The following is a 23,132-nucleotide window of genomic DNA, read 5'->3' as shown; positions in this document are numbered from 1 at the left end:
ATTAAGAAAAGCAAATACTGCATTAACTATAACCTCACCCTTAGCTCTCAGTGCCATTATGTACAACATTACTTTAGACTCCAAAACAGGATTTACCTTTTTTTTGCCAAAGGGACATCCATCTGTTTAAAGTAAGCACAGACAGTCATATGGCTTGTAATTTAGAACACACCTTGTAGGGAAATTATTATCTATATACCTCTTTGTAACCAGACAATTTATCAGCATTGCCAATGGGCATTATAAGCAGCCTGCGGTGAGAATTTAGGCCTCCAGTTATAAATGTTAAAACTTGGGAGCAAGCAGCTTCTGCTTACCAGATATACCTTATATACAGTAAGTGCAAGCCCTACATTTCTGGGTACATATACGATCAATGTCAATTAACCTAGAGTAAAAAGCCAAGTTTGTCATAAATTAACACATGGAGGCAAAATGGTTGCTGTCAGCATGGAAATAAACAGCAATAACACCAATATCCACCTTTCAAGCCCACCTTAAAGAGGGTGCAATGGCTATTCCCCCCTTCTTCCTAAACAACTGCTTGTCTGTAGCCATTGCAAGTCCTCTGGTGTTACCAGTCCCTGAAAGGCGGAGGACCTACTTTCTCTGCTCTTTTATAAGATCATAGAGAGGTATCATAGAGTTGACCACCGCCCATCTCAGTTGTTTTCTGTTAATGACAATCAGAAAGAAAGGCCTTCAGGTATGTGTTCTGCCCTCCGTAATGCAGGAAATCCAACCAGAATATCCGCTTAACTACAGCAACGAGTGTTATTTGGAATTCTAAGTGCATACAAACTAACTATGGTCACACGTTAAACAAAAATGAAGTTAGTTTCCCCTAAAGGCATTATTAGCTTAGTCAATCCATGGTGCGGTCTCACCTTCTCAAAAATGTATGTATTAATAACACAGAAAGCTGTGACTACATGGCATCCTTAAAGCATCCTCAGTTATGTTCCAATGGAATCTTTTATCTGGAAATCAATGATTTAGTAAAAAAAAGTTACAGACTTAGGGGATAACATGGCCTGAGCTGAGGATATACATGGCTAATCTAGCATGTTGCTGCTAAGGAGAGAAGAAGTTAAACCGATAACTCTGGAGATATTATACAAAGCAGAACTTCTAAAGGTACAGAACGTATTTTTTTAATGACAGATTACCTTAAAAAAAGTACCAGATGTTAAAGGGGAGGTATAATATTTTTGAGGCAAAAAAACCCTATATTTTATACCGCAATCAAATGATGAAAGCGGTAATATTACTAGAAAAGAGATCACCTGCATAGTTTCACTAGGTTGTATATTAATCCATTCAGTACCTGTGCGGTACTGATACCTAAAAACTTTCTGCTGACCATGTAACACTGCAAGTGAGAACAAATGTTTTTATTTTTTGCTTTATTTTTTATTTATTTATTTTAGCTAAAATGAGCGGGTGATCAGAGAAAATGAGCAAACCATTATTAAAATAACACTTTTCACTGAAAAAAAAATAATGCTTCCTTCTTACAATCAACTTGTCCCGTGTCACCAATAGCCTATAGAACAAGAACCGACCCTACCATCTGGTTTATTTTTATTATATTTAACATAAAAACATTTTTTAAAAAAAAGGATAAACAAGCTCCTTCACAATGTCAGCTTAAAAAGGGAGTATTGCCCTGGGGGAAAAAAACCCCAAAAGGGCGTTTTTTACACAAAATTCCATCTGTTATAATACATTAAGTAGAAACTCTTTGAAATAAAATAGTAATAACAAAAAATGCTACACATAACTAAACCACAGATTTCTTTAACACAAAATTTGTACCTGAGTGTATAGATAATATATTTATATATATAATTATATAAGCACTTGCCAACTTTAAAGTGAAAATTTAAAAAAAAAAAAAAAAGCAAAACAAAATTAAAAAGGAAAAAAAAATCCAGATGAATCAGGAAGAAAAAACAAGAAATCTAGCAAGGCGTTGCCTTCCGATTTTGGAAACCGTGATGTGTATTCAGAGAGTAATGTGAGGTCTTTTTTTTTTTCTATGTTCAAGGTGGTGGGGGGTTTAATTCAAATAAATCGTTTGGCTGCCAGATGGAATTGTGACACGTTTCAGCTACATATGTTGCAGGTCCAACTTTAAGTGAATGGTACAGAAATAGCTCTTTAATGTTTCATAGAGATATTGAGTCAAGTGCCAACTTCTAAAGCACTTTGTAATATCTCCATGTGAAACAAGAAAGAGAAAATTGAAACCCTAAAATGCCATATACATATATATAAATATTAACCAAAGATTAGCATATTTACTTCAGTAACATGATTATGTTGTCAATTACAGCTATCTTTTCTTTGTGTTCATTAAGATGGTATTTTAGGTTATTAATATACAGCACAATACTATATGAAAATTATAAGTCCAATAGATGATTACATCAGTAAAAGAAAATAATGTCTGAATAATACTAGAGGTAGCACGCTGTTTGTGGGGGTTTTGTTTTCCATTAGTAAAATGTATTTAACATTTTATGGTGTCCAAATTGTTCACAACTGTTTGCCCTGAAAAAGGTTCCTGTGCAATAAGTTTGTTTGTCAAATGTATATAGAACACTTGATAGAAATCTATCCATCCATAGGTCTTGGTTTAAAAGAAGTGCTTGGTGGCTTTTATTGGAGTTCCAAATCTATAACTGTATCCAAAAAAAATGTGCACTTGGGTTCCTTCTATAGATCCACTGCATACTACGTTAGGCATCAACAGGTTTCCAAAGTTAGCTACTGTTAGTGATAACACCTTCCTTTATATGAAAGGCTCCCATTGCTCAAACTGTCCGCCCAGGCTTGCGATGCACATTTTTCATCTATGTTTGGTAGAAATGGTGATAGTGGTGGTGATGTTCATGATGGTGGTGGTGCTCGTGTCTTTGTACCATGTGTCCAGCGTGACCTTCATACAATACCATGCTGGGCAGATCCCTTACATGCTCTTTCTCTACCACATTCACAGGAGACTGGAAAGCTTTGCACATCTGATGACCTTCCTTCATCTTTTGCTTGCTCTTCCTATAAGGTTGTTGAGGTGGTATGGGGTGGTAGGGGTAGCTCTGACCCATAAGTGCAGTCGGGGAAGTAACTGGAATGGACACAGCGTGGCTGGGTTTGTTCCTTGTTCTTCCAGGCTGGCTAGTTGTAAAGGCTGCATTTTTAGATGAGATCTTGGGAGATCTGACAGAGTGCTTGCCAAACTCTGGACCTCGATGCCTTTGCTGAACATCTGGCATTCTGGAGTAAGAAAAATCAGCCATATTGAAATGGCCAGGATCTAAAGCCTGTGATCTCCGATGGTGTACATGGATGGTCTCTGGTTCATGTGAACGAGACCTCATCTGATTAGAAGCTCTGGTTTGCGATTCTTGCTGTTCACCCGTAGCAGGGGAGCCTAGAAAAGGCAAGCATAATATACTTAAATAACTAAAAAAGACAAACCTATACATAGAGGCAGTACTGGTTATGGAAGAAATCTTCAATGTATATGTTTTAGATAATGCAGATGATGTATGAGAATTAAGATGCTGTGAGGATACTAAAGTCACTTTGTTAATGCTGAAAATGGTAATGCTTAAGTTTAACACACCTGGGCCAAATCTCGAGGTGTAATTTTCTATTCCTGCGAGATCCAAATAGTGGTTTCTTCGTTCAATATTCTCATCTACACATTGTCTGAGACATTCTGTCTGTTCGGTTTCATTCTCAGCTGAGGTATGTCTGGAAGAAAAAAAGAAAAAACAAGATATGTTTGGAAGCCCGTACACAAGAGATTACATTATGTTTAGTTGTTTATGTTCTATAAAACATCTATAGCACATCATTTAAGACAGGTTGTTTGACCATCACCAGTCTAATGGCGGGTCTTTCATTTTTAACCAGATTGACAAATACAATTTATTTATTATTTATTATCATACCGTGGGGCAGACATAATGCTATCCTGAATAAGAGACAAAGCCAAGGACCTCATAAAATTTGAGGCTCTTATAGCAGGAAAAAATGGGCAGACTAGATGGACTGAATGGTTCTAATCTGCAGAATTCCCAGAAAATGTCTCATCCTACATGAAAATGTTTCAGTTTCGCCTGCTTCACTCATTATGTGCAGTTCAGCGTGGAAATAATTTATTCTTCCATTGTGCAGCCTAATTTTCATAAGGGGCCACCTGGTTGCATTTCCTAGAATACCACGCAGACTATACAGTTCATCTGTGAGAATTGGCTTTGGCAGTAAAGGAGCTGAAGCTAATTAAACAGCACACAATACTATAGTAATATTTTTTTCCACATTAAACTACTGTCAGGAACCACTTTTTGCTGCCTGAACCATGACTTTTTCATACCTGTGCCATTTACATCTGCTACCACTAGTGGCCACCCTCCGCCCTCTGGAGCACTCAGAACTCAGGTGTGCCTTGTTACCTGGGTTGAGCCCTAGTGAATACATCCAGCTGGGCCTTGTTACCTGGATTGCCCTACCTTTATGAACCTGCCCTGCCCTTGACTCAGGGCCTTTGTATTGAAGTCTATGGACCTTCCTGCTGTGGCTCTGCACCTGTACTGTTCCTGGTTCCCTGCTATTGTGTCCTTCCAAGTGGACTCCCTGCTATTGTGTCCTTCCAAGTGGACTCCCTGCTTTTGTGTCCTTCCAAGTGGACTCCCTGCTTTTGTGTCCTTCCAAGTGGACTCCCTGCTTTTGTGTCCTTCCAAGTGGACTCCCTGCTATTGTGTCCTTCCAAGTGGACTCCCTGCTTTTGTGTCCTTCCAAGTGGACTCCCTGCTTTTGTGTCCTTCCAAGTGGACTCCCTGCTTTTGTGTCCTTCCAAGTGGACTCCCTGCTTTTGTGTCCTTCCAAGTGGACTCCCTGCTATTGTGTCCTTCCAAGTGGACTCCCTGCTATTGTGTCCTTCCAAGTGGACTCCCTGCTATTGTGTCCTTCCAAGTGGACTCCCTGCTATTGTGTCCTTCCAAGTGGACTCCCTGCTATTGTGTCCTTCCAAGTGGACTCCCTGCTATTGTGTCCTTCCAAGTGGACTCCCTGCTATTGTGTCCTTCCAAGTGGACTCCCTGCTATTGTGTCCTTCCAAGTGGACTCCCTGCTATTGTGTCCTTCCAAGTGGACTCCCTGCTATTGTGTCCTTCCAAGTAGACTCCCTGCTATTGTGTCCTTCCAAGTGGACTCCCTGCTATTGTGTCCTTCCAAGTGGACTCCCTGCTATTGTGCCCTTCCAAGCGGGCTGTGTGCCTTTTGTGCCCTTCCAAGCGGGCTCTCTGTCTGTCGTGCCCTTCCAAGCGGGCTCCCTGCCAAAAGACTTATTACCTGTATTTTATTTTGCCATACGTCCGGTTACTTGCTTAGACTATTACCCTTATTTGCTGGTCCTGTTATATACATAATATACACTGCTTTACCTGGATTTCTGTTTGTGGTGTCTTTGTTTGCATAATCATGCACCGTGGGTTACATACTGAACCCCAAGTATCCCCTGCGCATGGGCTCCTACCCGACCTGATCACCCGAGTCCTGACAACTACCTTCTTAACAGCAACTTGTATTCAACCCCCCCCCCCCGGTTAAACTTAAGTACTTCTTAAATTGCGTAGCTCTTCGGGGACAAAATGATTGAGGAATTGCAGTAAACTGACTCTTAACAACGTATTCCTAATGCCTCTCCTGGCACCAGTATCACTATGTGTATGACATTTTTAATCCTGAGACATAGCACTCCCTTTTATCTTTTTCTCTGTCTGTCTACACCTCCCATATATCCTCTACACAGCAGACCTTAGAACTGCCAAACAGTTTGCCTGTTGGAGGCTGTCGGATTTTTTTTTTTTAACTCTCACAAGCAAAGCACTAATCCAGCCCTGATCTTTCCGAGAGTCAGTTCAGAGACAAGGGCTACAGCCATCCTTGGAATGCAGGACTATGAGGTTTGGGTGGGAGAGGAGGCTTCAGCTGCCAACAAAAATAAGCCTAAAGAAACATTGCCAATCTCAAGGAACCATCAGGTTGTTTTATCCCTCAACCAAAAGTTTAAAGTCGAAAACCCCTGCGGACAGGTTTATTGCCTCAAAATCTTAGGCCATGCAATTAGGCCATGTATTTTTTTTCTTTGATTGTTAGTCGATATTATATAGTAATTTAACATTCAGGTGTGAAAGCTTTTGTTTTTGCTTTCCCTTTTTCCTGTGTCCTTTTTTCTCCAAGATAATTACAATGGCTATAAGAGCTTTTAAGAACTATTCTCAAAAGTTTATGGAAAAGGTTTAGAATTCCCAACAGCAAAAACACTTTTTTGTTGATTGCTGTTTTAAGCCTCTTCAAAAATCAGTGAGAGGAAGCCCTGGGCTTCTACTTTGATGTTTACTGCTTAATCTAGACAGGTATTTGTAATGGGCTATAGGGGCTTTCCCTAAATTCACACTATTAGTAGTCATTTTTACCTCCCGGTACAACGTTGTTTCTTCTCGGAAGTCCGCAAATCTTCGTTGACTTTGCTCTCACTCCTGTGTCTTCCACTCTGCATTTCTGAAAACAGACAAATTGGAAAAGCAGAGAAGGTTATTGAGTATAATATGCTTCTTTTCCAACAGTAACGATACCCATAAGTAACGATACCCATAAGCAAAATTATTCAATCTCTGATGAGAGAAAGAAAGTACAAGACCACGAGCATCCAGGAGGAGGCACAATTTCTAAAATTGCACATGGTTCTCTAATTTAAAACAGTAAGAATTGTATCTGAACAAAGTGTTCCGATGATGGCTCCTAAAACGTAAGGAGAGCCGTCAAATAATTCGGAAACTAAACTCCAACCAATAGTGCAGCTTCCTGGAATATTTACTTTTTACTTCTGGAAAAGAGCATGTCATTGCTGGTGTATATAATTAAGAAAGACGAGATGCCACTATTCTGATACCAGAATTTTTAGGTACTTTAAAGTGTGAACTCCTTGTTTTACCTGCTTGGTTGAGAACAGCATTCCTCTTCTTCAGAGTAGCATCAGGGGCCACAGACAGCTTTACTCGCAAAGTTTTGCTGGAACTTGAGGAATGATTCACTGATGCATCAAATACTTCATATATTGTTTGCAGTAAACTTGTTATATCCTAAAAAAAAAATAAAACAGAAATAATCATTTGAGTCATTTTTATGGTAATCAATAAAAATGCCTTAAAGTTTTTGGTACGCACATTTTGCTACATAACCCATGTCTATATAAATAAGCGCCAATTGTAAAAATATAAACTATAAACATGCAAATCTGTCCTTTTTCACCGCAGTGGCAAAAGGGTTAAAACATAAAGGAAAAAAAAAGAAATGGAGAAAAGGTCGCAAGAGAAAAGGATGATCTGGGTATTTTAAACCTCAATCGGACTTACAACACTTCACGGATCACAACACATTAGTTCAATTATACGAGTCTGAAGTCCGATTAGCTATTTTCCCTATGAAGATAATTACAGGGCAGGCTGTCAGTTGTAGAAAGACCTCAAGAGCAAAATAAATTGGACTGTCAATGGAGGAAAACACTCTATTAGCTAATTCTTTTCAACATGAGTATTAAAGTCGCGCTGTTATCTTAACGCACGCACAAAGCCAGCGATGAACGGCTCATCAAAGCCATTAGAAGCAGAATGTTTTATACAGAGATTTGGCAAGACAGTCACAAAACGTGTCACTTCCGTGACAAACTATTCGGAATACAGAATTTTGATGACCGTAATATACAGATCAGAGGCAAAGACATTTTAAAGGTCAATCCAAGTGATACAGCCCTTAAATGTGTTAGTGGTTGTAACCTTTCCACTGTTATTAACAAAGAGTCATGACTTTGGTGGACCCAAACTGTACTGATGACCATGACCCGTGTAATAAACCACGTAAAAAGACAGAGATGCATTAATGCAACCAAAGCATTCAAGCAACTATCAGAGTGATATTTTTATGGTCCTCTGCATGTAGGAAGCTGTTTTTTTTATCTCAATACGAACCCCATGTTTTTGCTTTTTCCTTAGGTATAACCTGCTGATACCAATGTTCACACACAAGGCACATGGCTTACTGAATCTGCTCGCCACTTCAGGTCACCACTACTAAAAGGTAAGGAGATCCCTGCTTGAGGAGGGAGTTGAAGGTCTGTTACACAAGAAATAAAGGTGCTAATCTTTGGGACGGGACCTCCGCATAAGTGGTCTCTTTATAAACAATAATCCATTTTGACTTCTTACCTCTCGACTAACTCTTCCACTGTTATCAAAATCGTACAATGTGAAGGTCCATTCCTGTCTGTTGTCTTCTTCCACCGAAACATCGCACTGCAGCTCCTTACCAAAAAATGAGAGCACATTGTTAACAACCATAGAACTGTACCCAAATATTCACGATATTTCAGAAATAGATCGATATTTTTATTTTTCACGTTGACCTATGACATTTCCATTTTTTCATCATTCTTTCCTTTTTTGTGGCTGTTTTTGTACATCTTAAGCTATTTAGTGATGTCATTGTTTGATGTTTGGCTAATGCTTTGGCACAGACGGAGCAGATAAGCCGGATCCTTGCAGGCACAGCTGCGTTGAATGATTCAATATAAGGTCAAGGTGAAATCGAGACCCTTCCCCCTTTCCTCAGTGGCCATATGTTACCGTTTACTTACTTTTGCCATATGCTATTACACTTAATACGTATTGACTGCCCAACCTGGAACCTTCCATCCGACATATATTGCCGGTGCCAAGCTAGGTAGGCAAGGACAGGTTCATCTTTACAAGTGCCACCGCGACTGGCACGTTTTCATAAATACATGGTTTTATAAGACATATTTCACAAATATCCTAGTCTATTACTTTTAATACCATATGATATAGCTACTATAGTTTGCATCCTTACAATAATATAATACAACCGTCACCAGTCAATATATTTTGTATCAATAATACGTTTTACAAAGTTATGTTAGGTATAATGTGGCAAGAGGGTGACACAAAATTATACTATCCAACAGTCCAGGACAAAAAGTTGGCAGTTATGTAACACAATAACACACTTTCAAAATCACCTTATTTCAAAACAGAATGGCCCATAGTCCATACACAATGCATTCACATTAACATAATCCTCTACGGGTGTATCTTATTTTAGTTTTTAATTGCCAACTGCGTTTCATAAAGACAGAAGCCCTTAAATGTGATCCCCTGAAATGTGTGGCTCACAAAAACGGTGCTCTCTGAAGATCCAGAGCAGAATTCTCCTTTTCTGCATCAATACCTGCTATTAAAATGTTGGTGGAAAAAGTGACTTAAAGTCATAGAGATGAAACTAGCAAAATCAAACTGCTGAAAATAACCTTGGGCTACATGTAGCCCGGTTACCTGCTAGATTTGCTGACGGGGAAATCCATTCCCTCTGGCAGTTAAAGATCCAGTGTCCCCTACTGAGTTCAAAGACTCCTGCCTGTAATAAGCCAGCCTGAGATTTTGCAAGCGGTACCAGTCTCACATTACACGGTACTTGTTAGGAAACTGTTTCTCTTCAAGGATACCAAACTGAAGCGAGAACTGAAAGGAGCTTGGGAGGTCTGGACTACAGATAAAACATGTCTTAAAGGTACACTGACCTCTAAGAAGTAAACGGATCACATACGACATGGAAACTGGCATGTTAATCCATAGGATTACCGGTTTTTGCTTCTGAACGCTAGTACGGTCCATTTTATATTTCTGTCGATAGAATTCAGTTCTTCATAGATTGTTTACAGAGATTGATTATACAGATTTTCAGTAAAAATTGAAATTTTTTTATTGAATTTATTCTAAAAAAAAAAAAAAAAAAAAAAAGGAAAAAGCTCTTTCAAATTTTATCTGAAAGACCAAACTAAGCCCTTTTCATTAATTCTTGGGCAAGAGTTCTCTGATAGCTACTTCTTGTTCACTTGTTTGGGAATATTACTTTCAGGTTGCGTGAGTACCCTTAAATATAGTTCTACTCTTGTGCTTTTATATATATATTTAATATATATATATTTTTATTATTTTGCCAAGAATACACTGCTGAGGATTTTATAAGGTTAAGTGATCCCAGCAAAATATTGGTTGTGTATGCTCACAAAATGCCTTGCAGCTCCCATCTAATGGGATAATAATATTCAAGAACTGGCTGGAATGCAACCCAGATGACGCTAAAGAACCTTGTATAAGGAGCCCAACATTAGGCAGCTTGTATGACAGCTCCCTTTGATGTCCTTATGGAAACACAGTTATGGGCTGTCGAATATAGTATAGGAAATAAAGTAAGACTGCTAGACTTTGATTACAGGTTGGAAAAAAACTTAAGGTCACTAAACTCCGTTTTAAAGGCAGGACCTTTAGGAAAACCAGCTCTGTATAGCTCTGTACGATAATATTATTCTAAGTGTTCGGAATTTCACAGAAGGCTTGTTCAGCTTGGATTAAACATACATATGAGAACATTTATGTGAAATTTAACAGAAGTTCTCTGCAATAGAAAAAAAAAAGGTGGAAAACATACTTCAAATTTCAGCTGTTTCTTAACTCGTCCGTCTGTGTCTGCTTTCTTTTCATCGCTGGTAAAAAGACCATCACCTTTCAAAGATGATAAACCTACTGGAAATAGAACGGAAAGAGCGTTACCAATACACAGACTCACCTGGATTATTATCTATGATACTAAGACAAGAATAATACACACCATAAACATATAGCGGAGAATTACATGGTTACATAGGCTTAAAAAATATATAAATCCATGAAGTTTAACTTGCTTATGATTCCAAGGAAAGCTGGAATGATTCCTCGACCAGTTGCAATTTGATGACGACCTTAACCGTAGAATTTTAATGCCCGATAAGAACCAATTGTTTCTTCTATTCTCCGCATATTTGTTCACTTGCTTTTGATCTCAAAAGCGTTGTCTAATATATATAGAATTTCCCTACGCCTATCTCATACCTAAAGGCTATTCCATTTACCCATCGATCTCTATAAGAAGAGCTAGGGAGCTCAAGTCTTTTCTATACAGGTGGAAATTCCATGGCTACTAAGTGTCTGTAGCTGATGATGTATACGTTTGGCAACATATTAATTACATTTGCAACAAAAGGAAACCTCAATGCTAAGGTCCTAGCGGAGCTTGGAACTCTGAATACTTTATTATCTTTACTACTCTTTATTATCCCGCTGTTTAGTGTGACTGCCCGTATCAATTAGTTCGGATAACACAATAAACTAACTTATGCTTCATGAGCACTGGATACGCTCAAGCTATGGAACCGATGTAATCACACACAGCTACCACTTTACCGAAGAAATCAATGGAAAAATATGTAAGAATTGCAGAAAATAATCTAAAACACTATGTAATGATGGTTAATAGGTCGCTTGCCTGCTAAATACAGATATCTTAACACGATGAGCATCAACGACCCACAAGTAAGAAGCTGTGCTTGGTTTTGAAGATAAAATAGTTCTATGGGATGCTTTTAAATAGCTGACTGCCATTATTAAATGTTGACATATGCATTTACTGTTAATGAACTTTTTTGAATGCAAATTTGTCAGCCGAGCATTGATGATTCTTGCCGTCTAGTAACTTGTTTTTTTTTTGCCTGGTAAGATGCTGGCCATTTTCCATCAAGGAAGAGGTTAAAACCCTTATTCTGACCATCTTAACCACCACTTTGAAGTTCCTTTTCTCAAGGCTCAAAATACCTTGTTGGACGGAGATCAGACAGGCATTAAACAGAATCGCTAATTAATTAAGCAAAGTTACATTTTTAAACAGTGTTTGTTGTGCTAGCCAAACACCCATACGGAAAATCTTACCCCTCCCCACCTCTCCCTGGAAACATCAAAGGACTTTCTTCTCCACCAACTATAAAAAGATGTGGGATCTTATCAGCTTTAGCTGGGATTCTATGTACAAATAGCAGCAAGATTCGCTTTTGATCAGCGTGGATGTGGACTTTTTTTTTTTTTATTAGTGGAATACTACAATATGCTAGGACTGCAATATTTTAAGGCACAGTCTTTGTAAGTTGCTGAAAACAACCAGGCTAGTGTTTAACGTAACGGTGGATGATTAATGAATACCAGCATTATTTACATCTCGGAAGATTCAACTGGATACAAAAGAGGATACCGTATGAAAGTTAATAAAAAGTAAATAAATCTCGCGGCGCTTACTTGAAAGGACGCTAGTAGGGCTTGCTGCCATTGGGAACAGGTGGTTAAATCATAACCTCTGTTATGACATATGCAGCTGGGACGGGATCTCCGTTCCAGGAGACACTGGGTCCGGGCACCCGTTTTACAATGGTGATGGTGCAGAAATGGCTCTGGGTCCTGATTATTTAAAACCCAAATCAGAATGCCTACTGCCAATGTTAAGACTTTATTTTGGAGCACTGACCACATTCTGTGAATGTAGCTCCCATCTGTTAAACTCAACATCATTAAATAGCTACAAAAGTGCTAAAAAGTGATTTTCACATATATAAAAAAGATTTTGAAGGACGGTACTTATTAATGAGTTAACCTCTACAAAAAAAAGATGATTTGAGCTGTACAGTTTAGAGAGAAAGAAATAATACCAGCTAAACATTTTTGTTTCTGAGATTCTGCGTTAAAAGATGGTTCTCCGATTCCGGTGGAACAGCACCTTTAATACATTTATTCCCTATTAAGCATTATGATTATAGATACAATCCATTTCGCAGTGAACGTATATGAGTCATATTCCTATTCTTGATTACAGGGAGACATGTAATTATGCTGTGATCATTAGCTTTTAACTAAACCGATGAAGGAGAGAGCAATTTTTGTGGGAGACCAGCTTACAATTACGCAGCCAGGGTCAAGCAAAATTGGATTTTCTTTTCAGTGTCAAAAAAGCAGACACTCGGAGGAAGGAAATAAATGAACATCATCGACGAGCTGAGTGGGTCAGGAGAGCTGGGGGCCAGAATACGTTGTGACGATACACAGATGCTTAACGGGGCAGCAGAAGACGTCCAATAATGATTTAATCCGCATTCCACGTAAAACTGGCTTAAATCTAATATTGGGATCTTCAACAAGCTTGTAGATGTATACAGTGCACCAAGATAAATGACACAATAACATCAGTATATTAAAATGCCAAAATCTGTTTAAAATCTAAATTGGTGAATTTAATCAATGTGAGATTTCAGACTGTGTTAAAGGTTAATAGGACAATAAAAAGGTATTTTAATACATGCTGCACTCCAACCTTAGAAAGTCCCTCCAATAGATGTATTAAATGTATGCAGATAAATAACGATGTTAGTGTTTTGATTTCACATTCTGCACACTTGGTCTCGGGTATTGGTGTCCTGTTTTAAATGGCCAATCTGTCACTTACCCCTGGGGTAAAGACTATCTTAAAAATACAAACGGAGGATTATTTGTGAAAATATACAGAATATACGTAGACTAAATAGCTGGACCACTTACCCTCCAGTCGGAAATGTTCATCGCCAATGTTTTCTTTGCAAATCTCACCCGATGGTTCCTGCCAAAAGAGGACATACTGATAAGTTTAAGCATAGAAACATGTCGGTAGGGTTCTACAAAACCTACATGAGTGGTACTTGAGTTTTTTTACAACGCACAGGCTCATCATTATCAAAGTGTGATCTGCTTTTAGCTCTTGACTATCCACCTGTATGAAAACACGTGGTACCAAAATACATGCTGTACATGGAATCTGGCAAACCCTCTGTCAGTCTAGATGTGATATCTGTCTTTCCACAGGGGCTATTATAAGGTGATGTGAGGGCCCCATTAATTTGACGGCACTTGCTATCTATTCACTAAAGAGGTAGTTGGCCGACAGTTGGGATTTCAACACTGACTTCACTATGCTATGCCTGCCAACGTCAGGGACGGATTCCCAGTTGTATTCCTTTTTCAAGTACAGTAATTAGAGTCCAACACCAGCTCGGATGCACTCATTTAAAGCTGGTGGCTTTTGCCAATCCCTGTAAGTGTTTCAGAGATATCTAGCAGAAAACTTGTGGAGACAGCATAACCAAATCAATTTCATATTCTAAAATGTTCTTCTCCTCACTACACCATTAACAGCATTCAGACACTTAACAATAGGGGAGAGATAACAACTAACGAGGAGGGACAATCGTTTAGATCCAAAGCAGGAAGTTACTATGGCTGCTTCCTGATATACATAAGGTGGTTTCTAAGTATAACATATATATATGTTCACTCAATGTGAAGTATTTTGGGAAAATAGTATATCTTCTTTAAGGTCTCGATGAAATCGATGAAATGTTGTATAATAATTCCACTAGGAGTTCCAAATTACAGGGCCAATTTCGGCCATGTTAAAATTCGATAATTTCTGACATTTAAGGGGACATGTTGACTGTTTTAACCTACTCTACTTTTCCACCCCAATCTTACTGCCCGGGGACCAAGCACACACTTCAAAGGCAAAACTTTGACATAATCAGATAAACTCTATTTTCACGTAATTACTCTAACCCATTCCTCACACAAAATTTACCACTGTGATGGAGACAAGGTCTTTGTCTTTTCTCTCATCCTCCCACTCTGTTATTTACCCTCTTGACCTTCTTCCTAAAAGGGCCTTTAAACCTTGAGCCGCAAACAGTAGGGTAGTGTTGTGTTGTAAAAAAAAAAGTACATATATATGTATATATTTCACGTGTTGGAAATGTGTAGACAATAAAGTTGAAGAAAAAAAATACAAATATTCACGTTGTACTTGAAATTCTGATGTTTCCCTAAATCAACACATCTTACTTAATTTACTTCAAATCCCTTTTTTTTATAAAAACAAAATGGAAAATAAGAATGAAAGGACAAATATGAGATATATACTTGAAAATATACTTTTCTGTCCACAATTATATTAATTCTTTGTGAAAAGTATAAACTTCAAAAGTGTTGTACTTGAATATGATATGCCTATTAGGAAAAATATTAGTTTTTTATATTTTTTAAATAATTTACAATATTTTTTAAATAATAACAACAATTGTCAATACGGTTATGCCAACATAATACGGTAAATGCCCTAATAAAATACAACAGAGGTAGACTGTGTTCAGTGACGTTCCAGATGATTGCCATCTAAGAACTTCATTAATATCTCATATAGCAGTTGATCGCATCACCAGTGGTATAAGGAATAAGGTGTATTGAGACTTTTTTTTTATATAATGTGATGATTACATCTAAATTCTTATGGATTTCTTCTTTGGGCTCAGAAACGGCTAACTACAAGCTCCTCCATCATTTTCTTTACCCTCAATGATACTGCCCTGTTCCTTGTTCCACAGGACTGACCATTAATGGGTTTAAGTTTTACTCATAGCCTTTCCACAGTCCAGTTATTATGAGTTGCCCAAGACAACCAATGTAACCAAACTTTGCAATACGACCTCTACACGTAAAAACTTTGCTATGCCGCAACCCTTCTAACCTTTCAACTCAGCTTCCTGGGGATTGTCTTTGAGTCTCATCTGTCTTTCGTTACCTCCATTTCTACACATTCCAAAGGATCCATCTGTTAATGACCTATGTGCCTTCTCATACCACGTCCTGCCCCCTCTCTATTCTAACACTGTTCATTGTATTAAACTACCTTACTCTCTCTCTGGCAGATCCACCACCAATTCTCCACTATTAATATGCTCCATCCACATAAACTTTGTATTTTTCATTCATCCCGTCCCTTAAGTTATTTTTCCCATTTCCCTTAGTTATCCACTTTCCATCCTAAGAATATAGTCTCTCTTTTCGACTATTTTTCTTAGAATAATGTCACTTCCTGAACTTTATTAAATTCCTTGACATATTTTACATTTTTATCATAACACCCTCTGTCTCTCTACTTCTGAGCCATAAATAGTATTGCTTTGAAATATTTCATGATAAATTGAATAAACGCGACATCTGTTTTCTTGAGTACGTGCGTAGATGGAAAATGTTATTGAAATCAGCTGTATTAAAGATGCTGTTCCACCAACTCGTCATCCCAAAACATTCCAAGAAATGATTCCTTAACCTTGTAAATATTTCGCCTTGTTTAAAATTGTTGCCAGGAACATTTGGAAAATAGGGAATTAAAGGTTGTAGACATAGAACTTGAAAAGGCCATCATAAAAGTTTCTGTGTTATATATGATTAAATCTTCAAAAAAAAAAGATCTGCTAAGAGTTTACTTAATGTTTTGTGTAAGTGGAACACCATATTTAAGTTACAGTACAGTTTTACGCCCCCCCCCCCTCCCCATTAATAATGCTAAACTTCTGTCCAACTGAAGACCATTGTGTATAGTGAAAAGACCTACACAGTCTATACCACTAATATCTAAAAAAGCACACATAGAGAGGGTTTTTTTTTTTTATTAAAAAAAATCTGAGAAACTGTGTTTCTATGGGATGATGTCACTAAAAAATTATGTCACTGGTCTTTCACTAAAAAACTGGATATTTTTTTTTATCTCAATCAAAAAATAAAAGGTATTCTTTTTAAGCACGTTAATCAGCCCTTTCCACATTTTAAACCGCTATATATCTGTACTGCGCCTCGAGATAATTATGGTGCATGCCAAAGGGCAAAAATATTGGAGGATGTCCCATGTGGGTTTTCTTGCCCTTTAACTCCTCTTGTTACGGGAGCGTGCAGAACGTGCCACACAAGGCACAATGCCTTAATCCCTTAGCCTCAGTCCCATTCTCAAGGATTTTTTTCCTCTTTCTTTCTTGCATACCACAAAAACGCTTTAATGGGAATCAACATTCTTTGGATTCTTGTTAAGTATTTTTATCTGGCACTGATACCTCACCAGAGCCGCTTTATTCCACAGATCTCCTCCTGCTCCTCTATGTCCTCCTGGAGTCCAAGCCTGTAACGCACTTCCTGACTTTAAATAATTTCTTAATTGGTTTAGAAGCCAGGATGGGGGAGGGAGACTGAAATCCAACAGATGTAGGGTCCTTTGCTAAGGAATAAAACAGCTGGAATTGGGCGAGGGATTTAAAGGGCCAAAAGCGAACAAACTCAATTAAAATTTGTTGGGTTGGTACGTTTAAATGATATGCATGTGGAACAGGACAGCTATGGCTTTCTGTTTTATAATAAATTGAATAGTTATATAAACTGTAAAAGGCTTTTACCCAAAAATCAGTAAACCACAATTCGGGTGATTTTCCTATCCTGAAGACAGTAAGCAAAGAGCTATAAACAAAAGTGGGAAAAAGTGGGAAAAAACGCAGAAGGTAAGAAAGTGACGGTTCTAGTTTTTAGTTTAAGGTACAAGATATAGAATGTGTCCCTTTTAATGTAAGCTAGTGACTTATTTACCCACAAGTCATGTGAATAATTACACTACGGTGATGTAATACTGTGTCACGCTAGGATAGGACAGTTTCTTCTTCCTGAGGACCTCATGTTTTTAAGGGGAGAAGGAGGAGGTGAAATGAGTGGGGCTTCCACTACTCCTTTAATGTCTATGGATGAAGGGACACTGGAATGTATCCAATAAACATATAAACAAGGTTACCTGGAACAATGTGAAAAGAAACTGTTCTTTCCAGAGTTCTTCTATATTACTCTATACAACACTGTATAAAACGCAAAGAAAAATAGAAACCTAGAACACGATGGCAGATAAGACCCATCTAGTCTGCCCATTTTTCCCTGCTGTAAGGACACAGACCTTTATCAGTCCTCTGTCTCCTCTTAGATTCAGCAGCCATATGCCTGTCCCATGCATGTTCAAATTCCCTCACTGTATTACCCTCTACCACTTCTGCTGGGAGACTGTTCCATCTACCTACAACCCTCTCAGAAAAGTCCTTACATCACATCTTTTTTGTCCTGAAGCATCTCCCCTTTAAGTAGTTTCCACAGTATGGACTTGTTTCTGTGTTCTGTTTCTGCTTACATAAACATCTATTTCCTTTGTAGTTTTATTCTTATCTGCTACTGATTGCGCTTTATGGATCTGGTTAATTTTAACCAGGCAATGAATTCACCAGCATGAAAAGCAAATGTTATAACTAATAATTTACACAGCTGCACAGAGATTAAGAGCGTCTTATCATAAAAGTTTTATTTATTAAAACTTCTAAGGATGTTTTGGTAAATATGAATTTATTAGCAAACACTAGGCCAGAGGTATTTGCCCTGTGCTTAACCATTTCAGTAACCGAGGGCTAGCGGCGCTGTCACATTTGAGGTTTGTCGGGCATTATGTGTAAACTGGCTCTTTCAGCAGGTTTCAGGATCTCCTCGGGGGAATACAGGTGGACCAATCAGAGCTAATTAAACAGCCACCTGAGATCACCTGGGGAGAGACAGATGGACAGGCAGGGAGAGGATTCCGAGGCAGAGGGCTAGAAATTTAGAGGAAAATTTAAGAGATGTCTTAAGAAGCCATTGTGCTTTTCTGCTCCCTATTATCAGATTTTCACTGCCCCCTCATGTTATAATTATTCACTTATCATATCTGGCTTGACTTGTCAGGTTACGTAATAATGGCTTAATTATACAAATTCTTCCTCTTATTATTATTATTATTATCTTGTATTTCTATAGAGCCAACAATCTATGCAGCACTGCTCACAATATATATATATATATATATATATATATATATATATATATATATATATATATATATAAACAAAGGGTCCAACAGACAAACCGAAACATTAGGTAGAGAGGGTCCTGCTCATAAGCTTACATTCTACAGGGGATGGGGTGCAGAGAAACATAAGGTATGGAGAAGTAGAAGTGGGGAGAGTAGAATATGATGGTGCTACATAAAACAAATAATAATAATAATTAAAGAGAGGCTAGACAGAACAATGGCAGGAACTCTAGATGGACAGGATGGCCTCATGGTGACACAGTTTATTAGAACACTAGTGTTTTATTTTCATAATACTCTAAGCAAATATAATAAACATTGTAAAAACAAAATTTTTTATTATGCCTTAATGTAATATTCTTGAACATTTAGTAACCAATTGATAATGTGTAACGAATTAGATTCTTAAGCACGGATCATCTGTTTGGGGACTGATGTATTTTCAAACATCTGCAGCCATCACATTGAAGTCAGGTGTGAAATATCTATGTTCGTTAATCTGCACAACCTTATCCATTAAAATAAACATTAAAGGGACCAGAGAACCTTTAAACTCAAAGCGACTGTGAAAATAATTCAATGGGAGCTCATAACCAGCAACTTCAATGGGGCCGAGCAGAGAATCAGCTTTTGTTTTTCCTCCCTTTCAGCCAAATGAAGTGACTCCTAGGGATTTATTCGTAACAGGATTGCTTTTATTCACCGTAGGAAGTCTTTATATGAAACCGGGTCCTGTATGCTCATGGAGTATTGGTGAAACACCCGGTTTCTCTGTTGTGTTTTCTTTAAGATTATAATTATTATCTGTATATATATATATATATATATATATATATATATATACAGACTTTATATATAGCACCAACAATTCTCCGCAGAGCTTCTTGCAGTCTATACATTCAAAGGGTCTGACAAAACTAGAACTGACAAATTAAGACCAACTGGTAAATAAGGTAAAAGGCACAACCACATAAACTGACAATTATTATTATTATTATTTATTGTTTTATACAGCGCCATCAAATTCCGTAGCCCTGTACAATGGGTGGACAGGACAACGGGTGAGGAGGGTCCAGCTCAAATGAGCTTACAATCTAGACGATTAAATAAAAGACAGCTAAAACAGCCAGTTCTAGATATTCAGGAAAGTGATGGGCCTCTATTACCTTGCAGTATATACTTAAACTGTATATGAATTAACCTATACTGGGTTAAGGCATATGTCGTTTGATACTTTAAAAAGGTTTAATAGTGTTTATTGTTTAATATAATATGCCAAAATGGTCTAATTTCCCGAAAGTAAGGGGAAAAACATAGCTGTGCATACTCCAGCATTATTTCTTTTATAAGTTAGGATCTATGTGTAGAACCAGATGACAATTTTGTACCAAGGTCACGCCGAACGTTGCCGCGGGGTGAGCCGTGGGATGTATAATGTATGCACACATATAATTGTAAGCAAATACATAACCGTCGTTTACCTAAGTCTACAATTCACGAGGCAGAATATGGTGATTTGAAATATTTCCTCCAAAGTTACTGATTCATCAAGAATAGAAAAAGCGCTTCCAAAACATCCAAAGCTTTGACGAAAAAAAATAGCATGCATGGAGTGCTTTCCAAGATAAATGGATGATCCTTCCAAACGGAGGAGACTTAAATTCAGTTATGTGCTCGGATAAAAGGAACTGTACCTTTAATTCCATCCCCCCTCCTGTTCTAAATTCCTTTGTCCTCCCACTCTCCCCATCCTCCTCCACACTGGCATCTGTGTTTGTAATCAGCAGGGCAGCAGCGAGAGCCAAGCAGATGAAAGAAAGAATTGTCTGTGGCTTCCAAGCTTCCCGGATGGGCCACTCCACTGATCAAAGGCAGAAGGCACCGTTGTTTGCTTTGTGTTCCCTTAATAAACCCCATTAAGTGTTCCACACATCTTATAAACACAACACCAATTCAAGTTCCCCACAAAAGAGGCACCCTTCTCCGTTATTCCTATAAGTCTGAGGCCCACAACCTTTAGACACTTTCTGTCAACTAGATAACATGACTAATATGATAAAATCACTCCGATCCTCTCGAAATGTATATATCTTTGGAAAGGAAGGTATTGCCGATGATGCCGAAGAAATTCTCCGCCAAAAATGGTAAGCAAGTCAAAGTATTTTTACATAAAAGTACTTGACCCTTAAGTCCATCCTAAAAATTAAGTATTAGGAAAAACAAGATGTTACAATATTGCGGTTTTCAGTAGTTTGAGGGGGAAAAGTGGGTCAGGAGGACCTTTTTTCCCCAGCTCCGTTAACTTTGCTTTTTTTTTGTTGGGGAAAAAATTGGCTATTTATTTTGCAAATATCTGTGAACTTTGGAACTCCTTCATACTGTTGATAATATTTAGTTTTTATCATGTTCTTGTAATATGTAACACTTTCAGTAGCCCAAATAATAGCCAGAAAATATAATATAACATGCACTGATGACGTGTTGATAGAGCACTAATCTCAAAATCTGTGTGGCAGTAACTGGGACGTGCTATGAAGATCTAACTCCACATACCGGGAATCCACAAACACAACGACTGATTTCATTGATCCAAAGCCAACAATTACTGGCCTTACTCCCAGCGGCTATTTCAGTATCAGAACCTGGCTGCTTATCAGAAATCTACTAAAGTACACTTGGGATCCAACCAGAATGGAGCTATGATACTGTTGCAGGTGTGTGTTTATGGGATTAATGGGGCCTCTATAGTGAGAAGGAAAATAGTCAATTTATTTGTTCCACTAAATAATTGAAAAACATGGCAACTTCAAAAATCAGACAGTTATTAAATGGCTTGTAGAAAAGAAGCTCTAAATAGAATTCATTGTTTTAGAAGCTCAGCAACAGAGGTGGCAAAGCGTTCTATTATACCAAATCAGACTATATAGCTAAAACCCAGGCAAGATAATAGATATCCCTTGGACAAAATACTATAGATAAGCAAAGGTGCAAATGTGAGTGTAAAATCCAGCCATGCTCGTTTGCCCACAACAATCCAACCAAAGCCACCGGAATCTTGCAGACAATACTTCGTATTTCCTAGGATATTATGAAAATATTCTGGGGAATTCAGTAAACTGATCACTATCATACTTGATCACCTATTTTTTTTTTTAAATACATTTCTTCTATAAGACCTTCCAAAGCACGTGATTGCTGGGACAAGATGGGCGCAGATTTGGCTATGTGGTCCTCAAACAGATGGAACATCAGGACATGACCCGTATATTATCTTCACACAAATATTTGGCAATAAGAAGCCGGTGCCAGCTACAAATATCAACATAATTCAAAATAAATAAGAGTAGGCTTTGCTATCCAGGACACAGGAAGGAGTCTGAATGATCCGATCACTGTACAAAAAAACGCTACCGGCTAAAACAATGCTTCATCTGATTTCAGAGCGGTCTTCTAAAACGGAGCCTCACAAGTGACTTCCAGAACTAAAGGTTGTTTATTTGAGTTTGTGTCTGGAACATTTCTGAGGATTATAATACCACGTCTTTTACTCTCTCTAACTTCTATAAACTCTCCCCGGGCAGTGCAATGGAAATATTCCAATAAAGTGAACATGCTTTGAAGATCAGAGTAACTATTTAGCCTCTGGAGAGGCCGGCAATGCATTTTGAGCGCTAGAAAAAGTCTACTCTTAACTTTGCCTAGGAAACTAAAACACGTAACTATCCACTACTCTTTCAAGTACGAGGTTTCATGTCTAGCACGCCAGGATTTGAACATCATATAGTGTGGATAGGTTTTGTTCTCCATTTAAGAAAACCAAACCACATCATCCCAATATGTACAATATATTAAGATCTGAATTAAGCAATTAGAAATAGTCATTAGGCACAAGTGGCAAGCGCCAGGTGGGCCACAGGAAGTGCGGACTGATTTTTTTAGGCCCCCCCAAACGTAGGCAGTAATTATAACAGCAATATTTAGCTGTACGTGTGTAGAAGACACGTCGTCATATGCCAGCAAGCAAAGATCAGTAGTAGTCAAGAAGTAGAGTAGGACACCTCATAAAAACCAGTTATGGTACAAAGTTCTCATTAACGTGCACAACACCGCTGTACAATACAGCAAACCCAAATCCCACCGTGTCATGAACAACTTGCTGATCAACTACTCACTACTAAGACCCTGTTTAGCTTGGCTGCCACAGTCTTTCTTAAAAACATTGCCTTGGTTTTATTTCTCTTTGAAAGCGACAAACGTTAAGACTGTGAAATAAATGGAGAAAATTTTAATAGGCTGCAACTTGCAACAATCATTCAGATGAAAGGTTCAAAGTGGGCAAAGAAAGCATGTTAGTGCTATTATATATAATATTAAAATGGCAAATGTTTATTAATACATTGTAT

General features: G+C 38.0%; 1 protein-coding gene across 2 annotated transcripts in view; it reads right to left on the bottom strand.

The window, feature by feature from the left end:
* Window positions 1–1,289: 1,289 nt before the first annotated feature.
* NKD1 (NKD inhibitor of WNT signaling pathway 1) overlaps window positions 1,290–23,132 on the bottom strand; it is a 33,434-nt gene continuing 11,591 nt past the window's right edge. The window contains exons 4-10 of one of the 2 annotated variants that reach the window (XM_053449574.1): window positions 13,542–13,599; window positions 10,579–10,673; window positions 8,280–8,375; window positions 7,010–7,157; window positions 6,492–6,576; window positions 3,632–3,762; window positions 1,290–3,436 (exon numbers count right to left, since the gene is read on the bottom strand). In XM_053449574.1, the coding sequence (XP_053305549.1) occupies window positions 2,859–3,436; window positions 3,632–3,762; window positions 6,492–6,576; window positions 7,010–7,157; window positions 8,280–8,375; window positions 10,579–10,673; window positions 13,542–13,599 (1,191 nt within the window). In that variant the 3' untranslated portion in view covers window positions 1,290–2,858. The remainder of the gene's footprint in view (window positions 3,437–3,631; window positions 3,763–6,491; window positions 6,577–7,009; window positions 7,158–8,279; window positions 8,376–10,578; window positions 10,674–13,541; window positions 13,600–23,132) is intronic. The other variant, XM_053449575.1, reaches the window with a different exon arrangement.

Source organism: Spea bombifrons, chromosome 10 (assembly GCF_027358695.1).
Source record: "Spea bombifrons isolate aSpeBom1 chromosome 10, aSpeBom1.2.pri, whole genome shotgun sequence".
Classification (NCBI taxonomy): Eukaryota; Metazoa; Chordata; class Amphibia; order Anura; family Pelobatidae; genus Spea; species Spea bombifrons.
This window is presented reverse-complemented; position numbering and strand designations above follow the sequence as displayed.